Source organism: Rhinopithecus roxellana, chromosome 4 (genome assembly GCF_007565055.1).
Source record: "Rhinopithecus roxellana isolate Shanxi Qingling chromosome 4, ASM756505v1, whole genome shotgun sequence".
Taxonomy (NCBI): domain Eukaryota; kingdom Metazoa; phylum Chordata; class Mammalia; order Primates; family Cercopithecidae; genus Rhinopithecus; species Rhinopithecus roxellana.
The window spans coordinates 158,287,658-158,307,207 of NC_044552.1; the positions used below are offsets into that span (position 1 = coordinate 158,287,658).

At 44.2% G+C, this 19,550-nt stretch overlaps 1 protein-coding gene across 1 annotated transcript; it reads left to right on the plus strand.

Annotated features, from left to right (window-relative positions):
- The first annotated feature begins 2,872 nt into the window (after window positions 1-2,872).
- On the plus strand, window positions 2,873-16,584 carry SOD2 (superoxide dismutase 2). The gene is made up of 6 exons (XM_010368501.2): window positions 2,873-3,055; window positions 3,338-3,540; window positions 7,970-8,086; window positions 11,150-11,329; window positions 13,059-13,223; window positions 16,404-16,584. The coding sequence occupies exons 1-5, from the start codon at window positions 3,033-3,035 to the stop codon at window positions 13,202-13,204; spliced, it is 669 nt and encodes a 222-aa protein (XP_010366803.1). The 5' UTR covers window positions 2,873-3,032; the 3' UTR covers window positions 13,205-13,223; window positions 16,404-16,584.
- Window positions 16,585-19,550: the final 2,966 nt, after the last annotated feature.

A 19,550-nucleotide genomic window follows, 5' to 3' on the forward strand; every position in this document is an offset into this window, starting at 1 on the left:
AGCCTACATCCTTGATGACTGGAATTTCATCCCAACCCAGGACTGACTGCCCCAGATCTTGTTACATGAGGGAATACACTCTTCTGTGTTTAAGAAACTATGGCTGGATCTGTTACTGGAATATCAATGCAGTTAATACCTGGCTCAAAATGACTTCATCTCAACCCACATTGGTTGGCTCTTCCAAACAATATATAGGTCTGCACTGTGGCGGGTCTCAGGATGGCTGCGATGTAGCCTTAGGAAGTTTATCTATGGGAAATCCATATTCATGGTGTCCTGATGTTGCAGAGGACATCCTGAGCTGGCTGGAGAAACGGGGGACAGCTCAATCGACTGTAATCTAACTTCTGAGTCCATTCAGTAACCCCTACAGTAGCCACCTAAAAAAAAAAGGCAGCCAGGTGCGATGGCTCAAGCCTATATAAATCCCAGCACTTTGGGAGGCTGAGGTGGGAGGATCACTTGAGCCGAGGAGTTTGAGACCAGCCTGGGCAACATGGCAAAACTCTGTTTCTATAAAAAATACAAAAAATTAGCCAGGCATGATGGTAAGCACCTGTAGTTCCAGCTTCTTGGGAGGCTGAGGTGGGAGAATCACATGAGTCCAGCAAGTTGCTGCAGTGAGCGATGAACACGCCACTGCACTCCAGCCTGGGCAACAAAAAGAAAAAGAAAACGGAGCCTATTCACTGGGTATAGTAGACAAAGTGATAAACTTTTCTTTTACCTCCCATATCCCACAACCTTGGATGTGCTCACAGTCGTGGTAGTGTTTTGTAATGATGGAGCTGATGACAGGTGTGATGTTGAAGATTCTTCTACCTGACTGCTGCTGTCAGTCCTACCAGCCCCCAGCGTTTGGTGCTTGTTCTAAAGGGCATGTCCTAGGAGTTACTTTAATCTCAAAGTATCACTCTCTGTACAAACAAGAAGTGCAAGTAGCCTGAGCTCAGTCTCCCTATGGGAATATTTTATTACCACTAGATCAAGTCTTTCCATTACAATGACTGATCTGTCTCTGAATCCTGTTGGTTCATCCATCAAAATGCCCTTTTCTTCCAGTTCTCATAGCTAGTGCCCTAAAAGTGACCTGCAGTACCTCCTGCTGAGACGAATGTACCAGCTTCCTAACTAGCCTGCACTCCCTTCGTCCGCCCAAGTCAGTGCCAGACCACCTTGCCTGAAAAACCACTTTCAGTGTGTCTCACTTCAGCAGAAATGTTTCTCAGCTTCCAATTAACAACCACATGAAATCTCTGCTCTTGTCTGTGTTTTAAGGGTATCTATAGGCTGGGTGCAGTGGCTCCTACCTGTAATCTCAGCAGTTTGGGAGGCTGAGACAGGTGGATCACTTGAGGTCAAGTGTTTGAGACCATCCTGGCCAACATAGTGAAACCCCGTCTCTACCAAAAGCACACACACACACACACACAAATGCGGGTCCTGGAGGCGCACGCCTGTAATTCCAGCTACTCCGGAGGCTGAGGCAGGAGAATCACTTGAACCCAGGAGGCAGAGGTTGCAGTGAGCCGATATCGCGACACTGCACTCCAGCCTGAGCGACAGAGCGAGACCGTGTCTCAAAAATATATAAATAATAACTTCTAAAAAGCGTATCTATAACCTGGTCCCAGCCTGAATTTCCTTCTTCACCCCAACACGTAGCCCTAGTTACATTCTTCTGATGTCTGTAAACAAGCCCAGCCCTTCCTGTTGTGAAGCCAAATTCAGGTGGTTCCTCTTTGCCTGAATGTTTTCCCATTCCACTTACCAGAAGCCTAGTCATCCTTGGGAGGGCTGTACCAGGGTTGCAAGAAGCAACGGAAACGGTTCAGTACCTGCTACCTTCCATCATATTCTCTTCAATAAAGGGGTAACTCCCGCCAATGGCAGTGTAGATTTCCTAACCTCTACACATGGAAGATTCACACCATTCGGGATTGTAGTTTAACTGTTGAGAGAGCACTTGATACTTAACAGCTTAGGCTACAAGACAGCGCAGGAAAGAATCCTCTGTTGTCCTTTTATGTTATCCTGAACAGTTGGTTCACAGAGTTACTGTAAACACACAAAATATGACTGCCAGGGCTTAGTAGTCAGGAAAGTAGGAACTAGTCCTGACTCACTCAGTAACTGCCCAGGCGAAGCTGCTTAACCTCAGGATTTCGTTGTCAACTGGAATCAACAATACCAACCCTAGGGGTAAAATAAAGATAAATGTGTGCAAATCCTGCCTGCAGTCTCGGGCAAGTCGTAGGTGTCCAAGAACTGTTCTTAGGCAGCCGGTGGGGACAAAGTCTGTGTGCCTCCTGTCCTGGAGGAGGTCCCAAGGTCAGCTTACTTGCAAAGCAAGGGCACGGCGCAGGAATGCTGAATACGGGTTGGAAGGGCGCTGGCTCTACCCTCCGCTCATAGGCCGGCTGAGCGGCGCTGACCAGCAGCTAGGCCCTGTCTTCCCTAGGAACAGTCCCGGGGGCCCTGGGAGGGTACGAATGTCTTCTTGCAGTGAGGCCTCTGGACCCCGCGGCCGCCCCAGCCTAACCAAAGCTCAGGGGCAGGTGCCGCAGCCGCCTCGTGCAGCGCGATCCCCGCCGGCACCCGGATCTGGGAGAGCCGGAGGTAGGGCCTTCGGGCCGTACCAACTCCACGGGGACAGGGGCCGCCTTCCCTCGGCCGCGTACCGCCCAAGTAAGGCAGACAGACAGCGAGGTTGCCGAGGCCGAGGCTAGCCTGCAGTCCCCTTTCTCCCGTGCCCTGGGCGCAGGGTGTACGGCAAGCGGGGGCGGGCGGGACAGGCCCGGGGGCGCCCTGCGTGCCCCCCCGGTTGGGCGCGGCGGGCGCGGGGCGGGGCCCGCGGGGGGGCGGGGCGGCGGTGCCCTTGCGGCGCAGCTGGGGTCGCGCCGCTGCTCCCCGCGCTCTCTTAAGGCCGGCGGGCGGCGCAGGAGCCGCAGTTGTGGCTGTGGTTGCCTCGATAGCGGCTTCGGCAGATTGGCGGCATCAGCGGTAGTAGCAACACCAGCACTAGCAGCATGTTGAGCCGGGCAGTTTGCGGGTGAGACGAAAGGGGACCCGGTCAAGGCCCCAAGGGCGAAGGGGCGCGCGGCGGGCAGGGCCTCCGCGGCGATGGCGACAGTGGCCGCACCGGGCCTGGCGGGGCCGGGGCACCTGCGGGCGGTTCTCCCGGGAGTGCGCGGCGCGGCGGCTGGAGCGGGGATCCGCATGGGAGGGGACGCGGGGACTCGGGGGACGCCGCGCGCTGCCGTTCCTCGGCAACCCAGCCTGCGTAGACTGTCCCGCGGCGCGGACTGACCGGGCTGTGCTTTCGCGTCTTCAGCACCGGCAGGCAGTTGGCGCCGGCTTTGGGGTATCTGGGCTCCAGGCAGAAACACAGCCTCCCCGACCTGCCCTACGACTACGGCGCCCTGGAGCCTCACATCAACGCGGAGATCATGCAGCTGCACCACAGCAAGCACCACGCGGCCTACGTGAACAACCTGAACGTCACCGAGGAGAAGTACCAGGAGGCGTTGGCCAAGGGTAGGTTCCAGGCTGAGCGGCGGGAGGCAGTCGCCGGCAGAGGCGACCCCAGGGGAGCCGGGCCCCACACGAATGGGCCTCTCGGTGGGGGAGAACCTGCTTCGTGTTTGTACCGGTTCCGAGTTTTCCAGGCACAGTAGTCTGTCTTAAACACATGGTCTACCTCGTTGTAGGAGTGCCTCGATGGGTTTGAACACACTTCTGTCGTCTCAGGGAACTTGGGGTCCTGCGAAGGAGTTTGTCTTAGTGTTGTAAGCCACATTCCGTTACCCATATTGCCAGCACTGGTGAATTGTAGGGCCGGAAAAGAAAGCTCTACTGTGTCACTCGTTTTTTTTGCAAACTGAAATTGTTGTATAATATGTTTTGGCGAAATGTTTGGTCTCTCAGGTAGGTGTTCCAGCCGTTTGCAGGAGGGCTGAGAGCGCCTGTCCACATCATCAGGTCCGCAAGTGTCTGTGACTGTCTCTGAGTGTCAGGGTCACCTCCTGATAGAAGTGGGAGTGGCGCCTTGTTGCCAGGTCACACTGAAGGTGGGAGACAGGGGGACACTACTCCGTGCTAGGAACCGTGGTCCTTGTCATCTTCCTGAGAGCAAACGGGGTCGGGAGTCCAGCCTAGGACTTGGAGACTCCCTGCATCCCCAGCTACCCTGCAGGGAAAACTTCACTGAGCCCACTTGTTGGCTTCAGGTGGGAGAAGAGGAGGCACACCACTATGGTGTGCGTTACCAAAAAAGCAGTAACTTAACTGGTAAAGCAGTAACCTAACTGTGGAACAGTTCAGAATCTTTAGACTTGATACTTTTCTTGATTTCAGTTAGGGGTCAAAATTCACAAGGAAAATAGCCCTTCAGTAGGAAACTGAAATAGGCTTGTTTTTATTTACTATTTACTCATATTTGTAATGCAATTAAAAAATATGACGTTAACTTTTTTTCCCCCCTCAGGAGCTTGGTTGGTAAAAGCAGGGGTGTGTGGACTTTTTGAGTCTGCGCCGTTTGGGGGTGTGTATGGGAATGTTATAACGTTTTTTTACAAAATAGTATTGTCCCTTTTAATCTGTTCGTTATTGGTGTGCACAAGGAAGATGATCCATAGTCATGTTTTCAGACTCTGTATTGCTTGGTGAGCTAGGTAGTAAAAAGTGTTTATTTTTCCTTAAATGTTTTCAATTTCGGGGTTATGAAATTTGTTGAGTAATTTTTAGACAGTGACATCTTGTTGACTGGAGGCATCTAGTGGAAAAATGCGGTATTTCAGCCTGATTGTGTTTGAAGTAAATGACTAAAGTAAAAGAGGAGGAAGTTACCACATTCTGGAAGCTTTGCTTGAGACAGATGAACCTTGAATTACGGGAAAAGGCCCCGTGATTTAGGAAATAACAAATTTGAGAAACATGTAATGGGGAGAGAATGGGGAATACCCCAGTTGTGAAAGTAATTCCTGTAAAGCAACATGTGACGCCTGGGAAGCTTTCTCTTCAGTATTTTAAAAACAACTTAATTTCAGTCCTTTACTTGTGGAATCAGAGCTTTACTTATGTAATACAACCCACTGGAAAAAAGCTTTATATTATATTGTACTATATTGTTTATAAGTGATTGAGTACCTGCAGAGCTTTCTTTTACTTAAACATATTTTTAAAATTATTAAAAAGTTAGATTTTCATGTTTGAAATCTTGGGGAAAAAAGGTAAAACAATGTCATAATCTCATCACATGTAACTGATTAATGAATATTTTTCAACCAAAAGCATTTGACTTTTATTATTATTTGAGGCAAAAACTAAACTGAAGCCAAATAAAATGTTGAATTTCAGAAAAGTGTTCTTAAAAGCAGATATTAAGCCCTCAATTTTTATTAATTTTAAAATGAGTAAGCAAACTGTAAGATGTTAAGATTATTAAATTATCTCTCATTAAGCATGTATCTTTCCCATTTGAAAAATTTAGTTACTATTGATTTATTAAAAAATAATAGAAAACTTACATTTATTTTTAGGGTGACTCAATCAAATTTAATAAGGGAAACACAGTTTTATAAGAAAATTATTTGTAAACCTAGCAAAGGAAAAAAAAAAGTTGGTGTCTTTTAAATAACCCTTCGAGATTAGCCGTGTATTCAGATATCACTTGGTCCTCTCCTCCTTTCTGAATTGCTGAACAACTGGAGCTTGTTTCAGAAAGCAGCATTGCCTATGTATGTTCCTTTTTTAAAAAATTTTTAAAAAATTTTATCTAAAAAATAGACGGGGTCACACTATGTTGCCCGGGCTGTTCTTGAATTCCTGGGCTCCCCCATCCATCCACCTCAGCCTTCCACAGTGCTGTGATTACAGGCATGAGACACTGTGCCTAGCTAGACCTATGTTCTTTTTTTTTTTTTTTTTTTTTTTTTTGACGACGGAATCTCGATCTGTCCCCCAGGTTGGAGTGCAGTGATGTGATCTCGGCTCACTACAACCTCCATCTCCTGGGTTCAAGCAATTCTCCTGCCTCAGCCTCCTGAGTAGCTGGGATTACCACCAGCACACCTGGCTACTTTTTGTGGTTTTTTAAGTAGAGATGGGGTTTTTCCATGTCGGCCAAGCTGGTCTGGAACTCCTGACCTCAAGTGATCCACCCACCTCGGCCTCCCAAAATGCTAGGATTACAGGTGTGAGCCACCTCACCTGGCCTTGTATGTACCTTTTTTTCTTTTTCTTTTTTTTTTTTTTTGAGACAGAGTATTGCCCTGTCGCCCAGGCTGGAGTGCAGTGGCGCAATCTCGGCTCACTGCAACCTCTGCCTCCTGGGTTCAAGCTATTCTCCTGCCTCATGCTCTTGAGTAGCTGGGATTACAGGAACGCGCCATCATGCCTGGCTAGTTTCTGTATTTTTAGTGGAGACAGGGTTTCACCATGTTGACCAGGCTGGTCTCGAAATCCTGACCTCAAGAGATATGCCCGCCTCGGCCTCCCAAAGTGCTGGGATTACAGGTGTGAGCCACGCAGCCGACCCAGACATATGTTCTTAATGTACACTTTCAGAACAGCAGTTGAGAACTTTTTCCAAAATGTAAGCTCCTTGAGAGCAGAGCTCTCAGTGGGTCTCTCTGTCCTTTACTTTGCTTCTCTTGATATCGTGTGGATAATATGCATGAAATATTCATTAAACAAGGGGATTTCCATTTTTTTGTAATATTAATAGTTCAGTTAATCTGTAGCTTCTTGAAGGCATAGAAAAGAATGTTTTATTTTGCCTACTTGTTTGACAAGGTACCCATGCAGTATGCCAGGAGTTACAGGGCCTATCGAAAAGGAGTAAAGGGTCTGGGAGGGTGGCAGGGAATTGCTAATTCATGTATGGTGTTTAGAGAAGGCTTCACTGGTGGGGTTGATGTTTCAGTGGAGACTTGAAGGAGGAACAGGAGTGCAGTATGAGGCTGTCATGGGGAAGACTGTTCAGCAGAGGCAGCAGTGCCCAGCTAGCCTTGAAGGGAACATTCGAGTTGGTCATGTGAGTGCAAAAATGCCAGTGTGGCTGCAGCTGGGTAAGCACATGCTCAATGACGGGGTCAAGTGCAGTGCCTCTTGGTAGTGAGAGTAGCTGAGTGTAAGCACCTAGGGTTCACTCCAGTGAGAAGGAGAACTTTTGGAGAGGGCAAAGCCCATCCCCCTCCCAAAACTGAGGGAATAGTGGCACCAGTGCAGTGGGAGATACAGGTCCTCTGTACCAATGAGGTGGCAGTAGAGTTAGGAAGAAGGGATTGGGTTCTGCTTGTGCTATATTTTGTCTTTCATTTTTCCCTGTGTGCTTTTATATAGATTGGATGTATTTTAAAGGTAGAGCTGGCTTTGCTAATGGATATGCTGGTGGATTGGATGGGGGGTGAAGGGAGAGGAGTCAAAAATGACATCAGGTTCCTAAGGATGTCCTGAGGGACAGAGCTGGCATTTACTGAGATGGCCGGAGTGGGGGGGGACAATAGGAGGAGTTAAGTTTGGGGTTGAACATCAGGATGTTGAGTTCCTTGTTAATGTGACGTGGAGATATTTCCCAGTGAATGGTTGTCTGTCTTGAAAATGAGAGTTGAAAGTTTTCTGTATAGTCTGTGTGTTGAGCCACACATTTTAGCAATTCTGTTATTTTATTTGATTGTCCTCTTTGGTGTTTCATTTCCTGAAATCTCTTCTATCTAAAAGAACCCTGAGCCTAGCAGCCAGGAGTGAATTTTCTAGCTTTTCCACCTCTGCTGGGCCCTTCCTCAGTTGTTCAGCATGTCTGGGACAAATAATTTTGGGGGGAGTTGAATTTTAGGACAAACAGGGATGTTATAGATAAGCTGGTCCCATTATCTAATAGCTTACAAAGAAAAAAATATGATGTATACAGTGGTTGAAAAAGTAAGAGTTATTAAAAAAATGTGTTTGCATTTTAACTTTTCAGGAGATGTTACCGCCCAGATAGCTCTTCAGCCTGCACTGAAGTTCAATGGTGGTGGTCATATCAATCATAGCATTTTCTGGACAAACCTCAGCCCTAATGGTGGTGGAGAACCCAAAGGTTAGTATATATTGGTGCACCCTTATCTTCATCTTGTGCACAGTAGGAGTCGATGGTTGATTTACTTAAGTTACCTTATACTTGTTTTTTTGTGTTTTTTTTTGAGATGGAGTTTTGTTCTTGTTGCCCAGGCTGGAGTACAGTGGCGCAGTCTTGGCTCACTGCAACCTCCACTTCCCGGATTCAAGCGATTCTCCTGCCTCAGCCTCCCAAGTAGCTGGGATTACAGACACCTGCCAGCATGCCCGGCTAATTTTTGCATTTTTAGTAGAGATGAGGTTTCACCATGTTGGCCAGGCTGGTCTTGAACTCCTGACCTCGTGATCTGCCCGCCTTGGCCTCCCAAAGTGCTGGGATTACAGGCGTGAGCCACTGCGCCCAACCTAAGTTACCTTATTCTTACCAGAGGTATCATAGTGGCATATTTTTCATAACAACGAGTACGATAAAAGTTGTAACTTTCAAAAGGACGCAAGTAGGAATGGAGAATGCATTCATGGAGTTAGGTCGTAAGATTTTATGTTCACACACACATAGAATATCACATCAACTCTACCTTCTGGTTTCTGGACTGTACTTCATATTAGGGAAAGACTGAGAAACTTTGTTTTATGAAGTTTCTTTTTTTTTTTGAGACGGAGTCTTACTGTCACCCATGCTGGAGTGCAGTGGTGTGATCTCGGCTCACTGCAACCTCCGCCTTTCAGGTTCATGCAATTCTCGTGCCTCAGCCACCCAAGTAGCTGGGATTACAGGCGTGTGGCATCACTCCTGGCTAATTTTGGTATTTTTAGTAGAGACAGGGTTTCACCATGTTGGCCAGGCTGGTCTTGAACTCTTGACCTCAAGTGATCCACCCACCTCGGCCTCCCAAAGTGCTGTGGTATGGATGTGAGCCACTGCGCCCAGCCTAGAAAAGATGAACTTTCTGTTTACTAGTTTTTAGGGCCTGGATTAGATAGTTAACCTTCTGTACCTTTTTTCATCTATGTGATACAGGGATAACAACGGTGTTGTTTTGAGAATTAAATTACAGTGTCATTTGCTATTTTTCACTCTTCCTAACTGATAAAAAGTCAGTTGTTCCAGGAAATTAGGTTTTCTGGGTATTTTTTAAAAGTGTTCAGGGAATGAGGAGAGTACAGGGCTAGATGGTCTTGTTCGCTATCACTGTTTCCTTGACTTCCTGTGTAGCTTGTGGAGGCCCAGATGACTTTAATTATCTTCCTCACCCAGGGAGGGCATGAGGCATAAATGTAGTTCTTCTCTCTTGTTTCTGGGCTCTGGATATGCACCCCAAGTTTCTGTGGTTTTATTGTTCGTTTTTAATCAGTGTTATGGAAGGCAGCCTATTTTATGCACTTGAAATACACAATTTCATTTTAAGGTAATGATGAATGAGGGGAGTAAGCATGGGAAACTGGGCAACTTTTTATTTTTGTTTTTGTTTATTATTATTTTTGAGATGGAGTTTAGCTCTTTCGCCCAGGCTACAGTGAAGTGGCTTGATCTTGGCTCACTGCAACCTCCGCCCACCCCGGGTTCAAGTGATTCTCTGCCTCAGCCTCCCGAGTAGCTAGGATTATAGGCGCCCACCACCATGCCCGGCTAATTTTTTTGTATTTTTAGTAGAGAGGGGTTTCTCCATGTTGGCCAGGCTGGTTTGAAACTCCTGACCTCAGATAATCCACCCACCTCAGCTTCCCAAAGTACTAGGATTACAGGTGTGAGCCACCGTGCCCGGCCAACTTGTTTTTCTTCTGAGTTCAGTCTTCCAGACTATCAGTTAATACTTAGGAAGTTTTGTCAGTTATCAGAATATCAGATATATTCATATGCAACCAATGGTTTTGGTACACTGCCATTTTTTTTTTTAATCTGTACCATTTCATTCCATCATTTGTGCTTACAAAGATGATTACTTTTAAACCCGTAGAATAAGAGAAGTGTGATTTTGACCCAGTTGATTTAGTTGATGTGACTAATCTAGAATTATATTCTGTATTGCTACAGAATAAAAGGGTTGTAGCTCTTAAAGTATACCCTTAGTTCAGTCATAGAGAAAATCGCCCATTTTAAAACAATGTAATCGAGACAGGAAGATCTGGGCTGCCTTGGATAAGAACAATAACTTTATTCCCAAATAGAGACATAGAAGAAGCAGGGTAGAAGTCAAGGGAAAATTTTCTATTCAGGGAAAAGAAAAAGCTAACAGAAGTAGTTATTTCTTTCCTAACAAAAATAGCACAGTGAGTGGGGAAATCCCTCTAACACGATTCATTAAAAAATGTAAACTTGCAACTGAAGGCCATTATCCTAAGCAAGTTAACCCAGGAACAGAAAACCAAATGCCACAAGTGGAAGCTAGACATGGGGTACTTACGGACATAAAGATGGCAACAACAGACACTGGGGACAGAGCAGGGAGGGAGAAAGAAGGGGAGGGGGTGAAAAACTGTTGTGTACTAAACTCACTACCTGGACGATGGGATCAATTGCACCCCAGACCTCAGCATCACATGATACCCATGTAACAAGCCTGAGCATGCACCCTCTGAGTTTAAAATAAAATTTGAACCGGGTGCGGTGGCTCATGCCTGTATTTCCAGCACTTTGGGAGGCCAAGGCAGGTGGATCTCCTGAGGTCGGGAGTTTGAGACCAGCCTGACCAACATGGAGAAACCCTGTCTCTACTAAAAACACAAAATTAGCCAGGTGTGGTGGTGCACGCCTGTAATCCCAGCTACTCAGGAGGCTGAGGCAGGCGAATCTCTTGAACCTGGGAGGCGGAGGTTGCAGTGAGCCGAGATTATGCCACTGCACTCTAGCCTGGGCAACAGAGTGAGACTCCGTCTCAAAAAGTAAAAGATTAAAAAAAAAAAAGTTTATAAAAAAACGAAAACATGCGAATTAAAATTGTGCAACTTAGATCCAGGTGTCGCTTTCTGATGTCTAGTTTCTTGGGCCCTATGACAAAAATATTTTAATACATGTAATACAACATTTTATTGTAATTGTTGAAATCTGTTCATTTGTGGGTGTTTTTGGATTTTTTTAAAATAGGGGAGTTGCTGGAAGCCATCAAACGTGACTTTGGTTCCTTTGAAAAATTTAAGGAGAAGCTGACGGCTGCATCTGTTGGTGTCCAAGGCTCAGGTTGGGGTTGGCTTGGTTTTAATAAGGAACGGGGACAGTTACAAATTGCTGCTTGTCCAAATCAGGATCCACTGCAAGGAACAACAGGTTAGATTTAAAAATTGTCATTTCATTTGGGAGAGATGCTCTACTGTAAAGCATTCAACTAGAAATAAGGAAAACCAGCAGTGTTTTAACTTACGATCATGTAATAATTTGTGCAAATCTTAACAGATAACACTCAGAATCTTGTGTAAGTAAAAATGTTTTAGAAGTCCTGGCATTTCTTAAAATAAGTACATGTAATTTTATAGGTACATTAACAAAAATGTTTTGCATTTATTTATTTATTTATTTTTAATTTTTTCTTTTTTTTTTTTTGAGATGGAGTTTTGCTCTTGTTGCCCAGGCTGGAGTACGACGGTGCAATCTCAGCTCACTGCAATCTCCGCCTTCTGGGTGCAAGCATTCTCCTGCCTCAGCCTCCTGAGTAGCTGGGATTACAGGCATGCACCACCATGCCCGTCTAATTTCGTATTTTTAGTAGAGATGGGGTTTCTCCACATTGGCCAGGCTGGTCTCGAATTCCCTACCTCAGGTGATCTGCCCACCTCGACCTCCCAAAGTGCTGCGATTACAGGCGTGAGCCACCATGCCCGGCCTATTTATTTATTTATTTTTTTGAGACAGATCTCACTCTGTTGCCCAGGCTAGAGTGCAGTGGTGCAATCTTGGCTCACTGCAACCTCTGCCTCCTGGGTTCAAGCGATTCTTCTGCCTCAGCCTCCCAAATAGCTGGGATTACAGGCATATACCACCATACCTGGATAATTTTTGTACTTTTAGTAGAGATGGGGTTTCACCATGTTGGCCAGGCTGGTCTCGACCTCCTGACCTCAAGAGATCCACCTGCCTCGGCCTCCCAAAGTGCTGGGATTATAGGCATGAGCCACTGCGCCTGGCCCGAGAGTTTTTTTAAATGAATGTTTTACAGTTAGAACTAACCTCTTCATTTACCTCACTTAATTTCTGAAAACACTGTGTCTTCCAACTGCTCTGTGTTTCCAAAGATTAAAATTAGCCTTGCGGAGCAGAGCTGTTTTCTCGTAAACCCCTGTGAGTGCCCAGACTCTTTGCAGGAGATTCTCAGGGGGCGTCTGCCCACTCCCACGGATGTAATACACCCTTCCTGCTGCTCCTAAGACCACCATGAGGAAGGCTAAGAATTGGCTCTTGAATGAATTTGTTGGTATTTTTAAGAATAGCTATTAAAATACTGTTATTAATTTTCCTAAGTCTATTTTATTTATTTTTAGTATTTGTCACATTTTGTTTGTAAACAATAAATTAAAAATATTCGGCCGGGCGCGGTGGCTCAAGCCTGTAATCCCAGCACTTTGGGAGGCCGAGACGGGCGGATCACGAGGTCAGGAGATCGAGACCATCCTGGCTAACACAGTGAAACCCCGTCTCTACTAAAAATACAAAAACTAGCCCGGCGAGGTGGCGGGCGCCTGTAGTTCCAGCTACTCGGGAGGCTGAGGCAGGAGAATGGCGTAAACCCGGGAGGCGGAGCTTGCAGTGAGCTGAGATCCGGCCACTGCACTCCAGCCCGGGCGACAGAGCGAGACTCCGCCTCGGAAAAAAAAAAAAAAAAAATTCTGGAGGAATATTCATTCTTATCTAGATTTCCTATTTCTATAAAAAAAACCAAGTGAATGAGATTGTTACAAAGGGTAATTTTGTATGGGTGGAATAATAAAAGTTGAACTTGAGAAGATGCAGTGTTTTAGACTGAAACTGATGGTTCGTTCTTTTTTCCCCTTCTTTCTAACAGGCCTTATTCCACTGCTGGGGATTGATGTGTGGGAGCACGCTTATTACCTTCAGTATAAAAATGTCAGGCCTGATTACCTAAAAGCTATTTGGAATGTAATCAACTGGGAGAATGTAACTGAAAGATACATGGCTTGCAAAAAGTAAACCACGATCATTATACTGAGTATGTTAAGCTCTTTATGACTAGTTTTGTAGTGGTATAGAGTACTGCAGAATACAGTAAGCTGCTCTATTGTAGCGTTTCTTGATGTTGCTTAGTCACATGTTTCATAAACAACTTCATGTTCTGAATAATTTCTTACTAAACATTTTGTTATTGGGCAAGTGATTGAAAATAGTAAATGCTTTGTGTGATTGAGTCTGATTGGATATTTTCTTCAGAGAGCTAAATTATAGTTGTCATTATAAAACCATCAAAAATATTCCATCCTTATACTTTGGGGACTTGCAGGGATGCCTTTCCAATCCTATTTTGTTGCAGTTATAGAAAATCTCGTCTTTTTGCCCCAGTTACTTAACAATAAAATATTAACACTTTCCCAAGGGAAACCCTCGGCTTTCTATAGAAAGCTGCACTTTTTGTTGAGTAATCCTCTGCAGTGATACTTCCGGTAGACGTCACCCAGTGGTTTTGTTATGGTCAAATGTTCCTGTATAGTTTTTGCAAATAGAGCTGTATACTGTTTCAATGTAGCAGGTGTAACTGAACTGGGGTTTGCTCACCTGCGCAGTAAAGGCAAACTTCAACAGCAAAACTGCAAAAAGGTGGTTTATGCAGCAGGAGAAAGGAGGATGTTTCTTTGCAGGGTGCCAAGCAAGGAGAATTGGGCAGCTCATACTTCAGACCTGATCTCCATGATGACTTCCAAGCTAGAGTTTTTAAAGGCAGTGGTAAATTTCAGGAAAGCAGAAGTTAAAGGCAAAATTGTAAATCAGTTGAGATCGGGTGCATTCAGGGTGGATTGGCTGTATACCAAAATTGTAAATCAATACATGAAGCTTATATATTGGTTTGGCCTGAAAGGTGAAGTGGGTGGGCTTATAGGTTATGGTGGATTCAAAGACTCCCTGATTTGTGATTGGTTAAGGAAGCAAAGCTTTGTCTAAAAACTTGGGGTCCACAGAAAGGAACAAAAAGGTCAGGCCAGGCCCCTCAGCAAGAAACTTAGAACAAAGAATGGAGGTCAGAGTTTAGTCCCTGGTGTTCCCCCTTATCTGATGTCTGTGTGAATCCATTTGGTGGGGGCCTGGGTTTCTGAAAAGTAGCTCAGGGACACATGTTAAGGGTGTCTCTAGGAGACTAACTTCCCTGGCTATTGTTTGAAACTGTTACTACTTTCTTGCTTATCAGGTTGCTGGTTTACTTCTCAGGGCTAGCTAGGTGCCTGGAATTTTCAGTGAAGGAACTCAAGATTTTCCTTTATTTCTGTGCTTGTGGGAATCCCCCTGGCACACCCCAAAGAGGGGTCCCTGCTCCATCTCACAGGGATCTTTTTTTATATTTGGCTTATCATGCATTTCCCATGTTGTTTCATCATCTCCCTAATTTCCTGTTTTTGAGTATTTCATTTGTTTCTAATTGTTGTTACAGGTCATGCTGGGGTGGGGTGAGTAACTCTGTGCACATAGGTTTATCTCCTATTGGAATATTTTCTTTATATAGGCTTTTGTTTTTTTGTTGTTTTTTTTTTTTTTCTGGAGATGGAGTCTTGCTCTGTTGTCCAGGCTGGAGTGCAGTGGCATGATCTCGGCTTACTGCAACCTCCGCTTCCCAGGTTCAATTGATTCTCCCACCTCAGCCTCCTGAGTAGCTGGGATTACAGGTGCATGCTACCATGCCTGGCTAATTTTTGTATTTTTAGTAGAGACAGGGTTTCACCATGTTGGCCGGGGTGGTCTCGACTCCTGACCTCAAGTGATCCATCTGGCTCAGCCTCCCAAAGTGCTGGGATTACAGGCATGAGCCACGGCACCTGGCCTATATAGACTTTTCTCTTAAACCTATTTAGTAATGTTTTCCCAAGTTTATTTTTAATTTTTAATTTTGTCCCCAACCTTATTTTTCTATTTTTTTTTTCAAGGAAAAATGGGGTAACTTAGCAGTTTCAATATTGAAGACTGAAGTTAAAAAAAAAATTTAAATTCAAGGTACTTTTAAAATTCAATTAGAAAAATAGGCTTTAAAAATGTTTAGAGATGAGAGTACCGAAACTGTGTGCATGTGTATGTGTGTGTACACATGCTTGTGGATTGGAAAAACTTTGAAGACTGATTGCTTTTCATTATATATGTATCACAGTGAAACGGCTTTTATGTGTCATATAAGATTACTACTTGGCTCTCTAAACAAGGTGGTGACTCTGTGTAAGTAGATGGGCAAGTGGAACCTTTTGGAAGATGAGCTTTTGAATATAAGTCGTCTGCTAGATCATGGTTTGTATTGAACTAACAAGGTTTGCAGATTTGCTGACTTACGTAAAGCTTTTTGATTCCTACTAAGCTTTAAGATTTAAAAAATAATCAATGTTGAAATTTCTATGGGGCTCTATTTTTGCTTTGGCTTTCTGGTGAGAGAGTGAGGAAGCATTCTTTCCTTCATTAAGTTTGTCTTCTCTTCTGGATAGATTGATTTTAAGAGACTGAGGGAATTTACAAACTAAGATTTTAATCATCTGGTGGAAAAGGAGACTTTAAGATTGTAAAGCAGGCTGGGTGGGGTGACTCACATCTGTAATCCCAGCACTTTGGGAGGCCAAGGCGGGTGGCTCACTTGAAGGAGTTCAAGACCAGCCTGGCCAACATGGTGAAACCCTGTCTCTACTAAAAATACAAAAAAATTTTAAAAAGATTGTTTAGCTCTGTTTTTCGTAATAGAAATAGAAAAAGTAAAGTTGCCTTTTCTTCTGAAAAGAGCGAGTATTGTTCATCCAAGAAGGGTTTTTGTGACTGAGTCGCCAGTGCCTGTCCTAGTCATAGCTGTGCTTCAAAAACCTTAGCATGATTAGTGTTGGAGCAAAACAAGGAAGCAAAGCAAATACTGTTTTTGAAATTCTGTTACTTGAACTATTTTGTAATAATTAAACTTTGATGTCGAGAAATTACAACTTTATTGTACACTTCATTGCAGCTTGAAATTCATGGTCTTAAAGTGAGATTTGAGTTTCTATTGAGCACCTTTAAAAAATAATACCAAACCATAAAGTTAAAATTGATGTATATTGAGTCATATCTAAAACCAGGTATAAACGTAAATTGCATTTCCTGTTTTAATTTCAGGGGAACTACTGTTTGGGAAAGCTATTATTAGGCAAATGTTTTAAAAATTACTGTTTCTCATTTTCAGTCATACCCTAATGATCCCAGCAAGATAATGTCCTGTCTTCTAAGATGTGCATCAAGCCTGGTACATACTGAAAATCCTATAAGGTCCTGGATAATTTTTGTTTGATTATTCATTGAAGAAACATTTATTTTCCAATTGTATGAAGTTTTTGACTTAATAAAGGAATCTGTCAACCATCAAAGAGGTCTGCATTATGCTTGCATGTCAAAAACATTAACAGTCCTATAATGTTCTATCATTTTCACTGAGTTTCTGTGGGAAAGGAATAGTAAATAATAGGTAGTTGAAATACTACTCTTAAGACCAAGAACTCCAGTCATATCTGTAATAACATCATCTGATAACATAAAAGCATAGTATTAGGGATATAGGACAAAACCAAAGTGGTTTTGCTGTTGTCACATACCACTCAATACTTTTACACCAGATTGTCCAGTGGACACCAGCTGGATGTCCTATAATTCAATTCTGATACTATCTACCTGGAATTGAAGTCAGATCCCACAGGTGGAGGGCTCAGACCACAAGACTGCCCCCACGTCAGATACCAATCGCAAGTCCCTGTACTTCTGACTGGCTATAAAATGGGGTTCCCGTGACCCCTTCCTTCGTTTTGATTTATTTGCTAGAGCAGCTCCCAGAACACAGGGAAACACTCTACTTATGTTTACCCATTTTTAATTTTATTACTTTATTAAAATTACATATTGGGTACAATACTAATTTATTGTAAAGGATCTTTCATTTATTTATTTATTTAGAGATGGAGTCTTACTGCATCATCCAGGCTGGTGTGCAGTGGTGCAATCTCAGCTCACTGCAACCTCCTCCTCCTAAGTTCAAGCGATTCTCGTGCCTCAGCCTCCCAAGTAGCTGGGATTACAAGTGTGCACCACCACAGCCAGCTACTTTTTGTATTTTTTGTAGGAATGGGGTTTCACTCCGTTGGCCAGGCTGGTCTCAAATTCCTGACCTCAAGTCAGTCCACCCACCTCAGCCTCCCAAAGTGCTGAGATTACAGGTGTGAGCCATGGCCTCTGGCCTGTAGAGGATATTTCAAAGGATACAGATGAACAGCCAGATGGGAGAGATGCACAGGGCAAAACATGTGGGAAGGGGTATGGAGTTTTCATGCCTTCTCCACGCCATCAGCTACTCGGAAGCTCATCTGGACGCTGACCCTTTGGGGTTTTATGGAGGCTTCATTATGTCAGCATGATTACCATTGGCAATTAACTCAACCTGCAGCCCCTCTCCCCTTTATGGAGGTTGTAGGCTGAGGCTGGGAGTCCAAACCTTCCAATCTTGCCCTGGTCTTTCTGATGAGCAGCCCCTCATCCTGAAGCTACCTAGGGGCTCCCAGCCGCCAATCATTTCATTAGCAAACAAAAGATACTTCAAGGGCTTTAGAACCAAGAGACCAAGCAAGGATTAAGACAATATATATATTTCTTATAAATAACATGATCACAAATAGCATTTTATATATTTCTCATAACTGGGTGTGGTCGCTCACATCTATCATCCCAGCTACTAAGAGGCTAAGGCAGAAGGATCACAGGCCCAGGAGTGTGAGGCTGTAGTGAGCTATGATTGTGCTACTGCACTCCAGCCTGGGTAACAGTGTGAAACCCTGTCTCAAAGTTCTTGTAGCATCTTAGAACATTAACCAACCACAGAATATTGCCTTCACTCTGAAAAAGTAATCATACTTTTACAAGATGTATTTTACATAAAGTTCTGGTGATATTTTACTCTGATCATTGGAATATAGGAGCTTATCACGTGGTACCACTCTTCCTAGAGTGGTATACTATTTGGTATAGTACCGGCATACTATTTGGAAAGGGATGTTAAGTTGGCATGACCCGTCTAGGGTGAATTCATGCCATCTGCTTTCATCGTGGGCTTTATAGTAATGAGAGTGCTTCTGTTGTCAAGGTGATTCTGGGACACGTTAAAAAAATGAAGATGTCTCAGTTTGTGAAAAGGAAGGAGCATGAATGCTTTCAAGTTCTTGTGACATGCTCGTCATCTTTCAGTGTGTCCCATTGTTGCCCCCAGTAGTCTCAATGCGCAGTGTCACGGGTGATTCCAAGTTTGTCTCTCTGCCCACTATAACATGTGCTCCATGAAGTCCCAGGACATGAGGTTCTTGTTCATTTGTGCGTCTGGGTCCATATCCAAATATTAAACACTGTGACTAACTGTATTTATCATTTTGTAAATATGGGTATCCCCAAGGCTCAGAAGTTAACACAGCATATCCACAGAGAGGTTTGACAGCATGGCTGTGGTGACTGGGAAGGCCTTATGCTTGCTCCTCCTTCTGCTGCTTGCCTTTGTGTGGGCATGGAAAGAACACTGAATTAGGTACTGGAAGGCCTGGGTCCTGGTCTTGGAGATTTTACCAAAGCACCTGTGGGATATTGGTCAAGATGCCTGGTTTTAGTCCTGCTCCTTTGCTGTGAAAGAGAATCTTAAGGTGCCAACTCTGGCATTTTATGGCTTTCTCTGTGTATTGACTATGATTATAGTGGATAATTGGATATTGATATTATTAAATCGTCATGTCCTTTACAGAAGACATACAACTTATATCCTTTAAACGAAGTTCTCCAACCAGTAGGGTACGCTTGCTGGTAGTGCTCACAGTCGGCACCATTCTTCACTGGGGCTCAGAGTGGATGCCCGGAGGAAAAAAAAATGAATCTTTTAGCTCCTAGTTACTGTTAGCATTTTTACCAGAAAACAATTTTAAAAATGACACAAATAAGTCTTCACCTATCAAGGCTAAGTGTGGTGGTCTATACTTGTAATCCCTGTACTTTGGAAGGCCAAGGCAGGAGGATCTCTTGAGTCCAGGAGTTTGAGACCAGCCTGGGCAACAAAGCAAGACCCCATCTCTACAAAAAGTTAAAATTTAGCTGGGCATGATGGCATACCCCTATAGTCCCAGCTACTTGAAAGGCTGAGGTGGGAGGATCCCTTGAGGTCATAAGTTGGAGTCTACAGTGAGCTGTGATTACAGTGTGAGTCTACACTGCACTCCAGTCTGGGCAAAAGAAACCCTGTCTCTAAAACAACAGGCGATTCTCCTGGGAAGATATTTTTTTTTTAAAGTCCACACCTCTATTGATGATAACC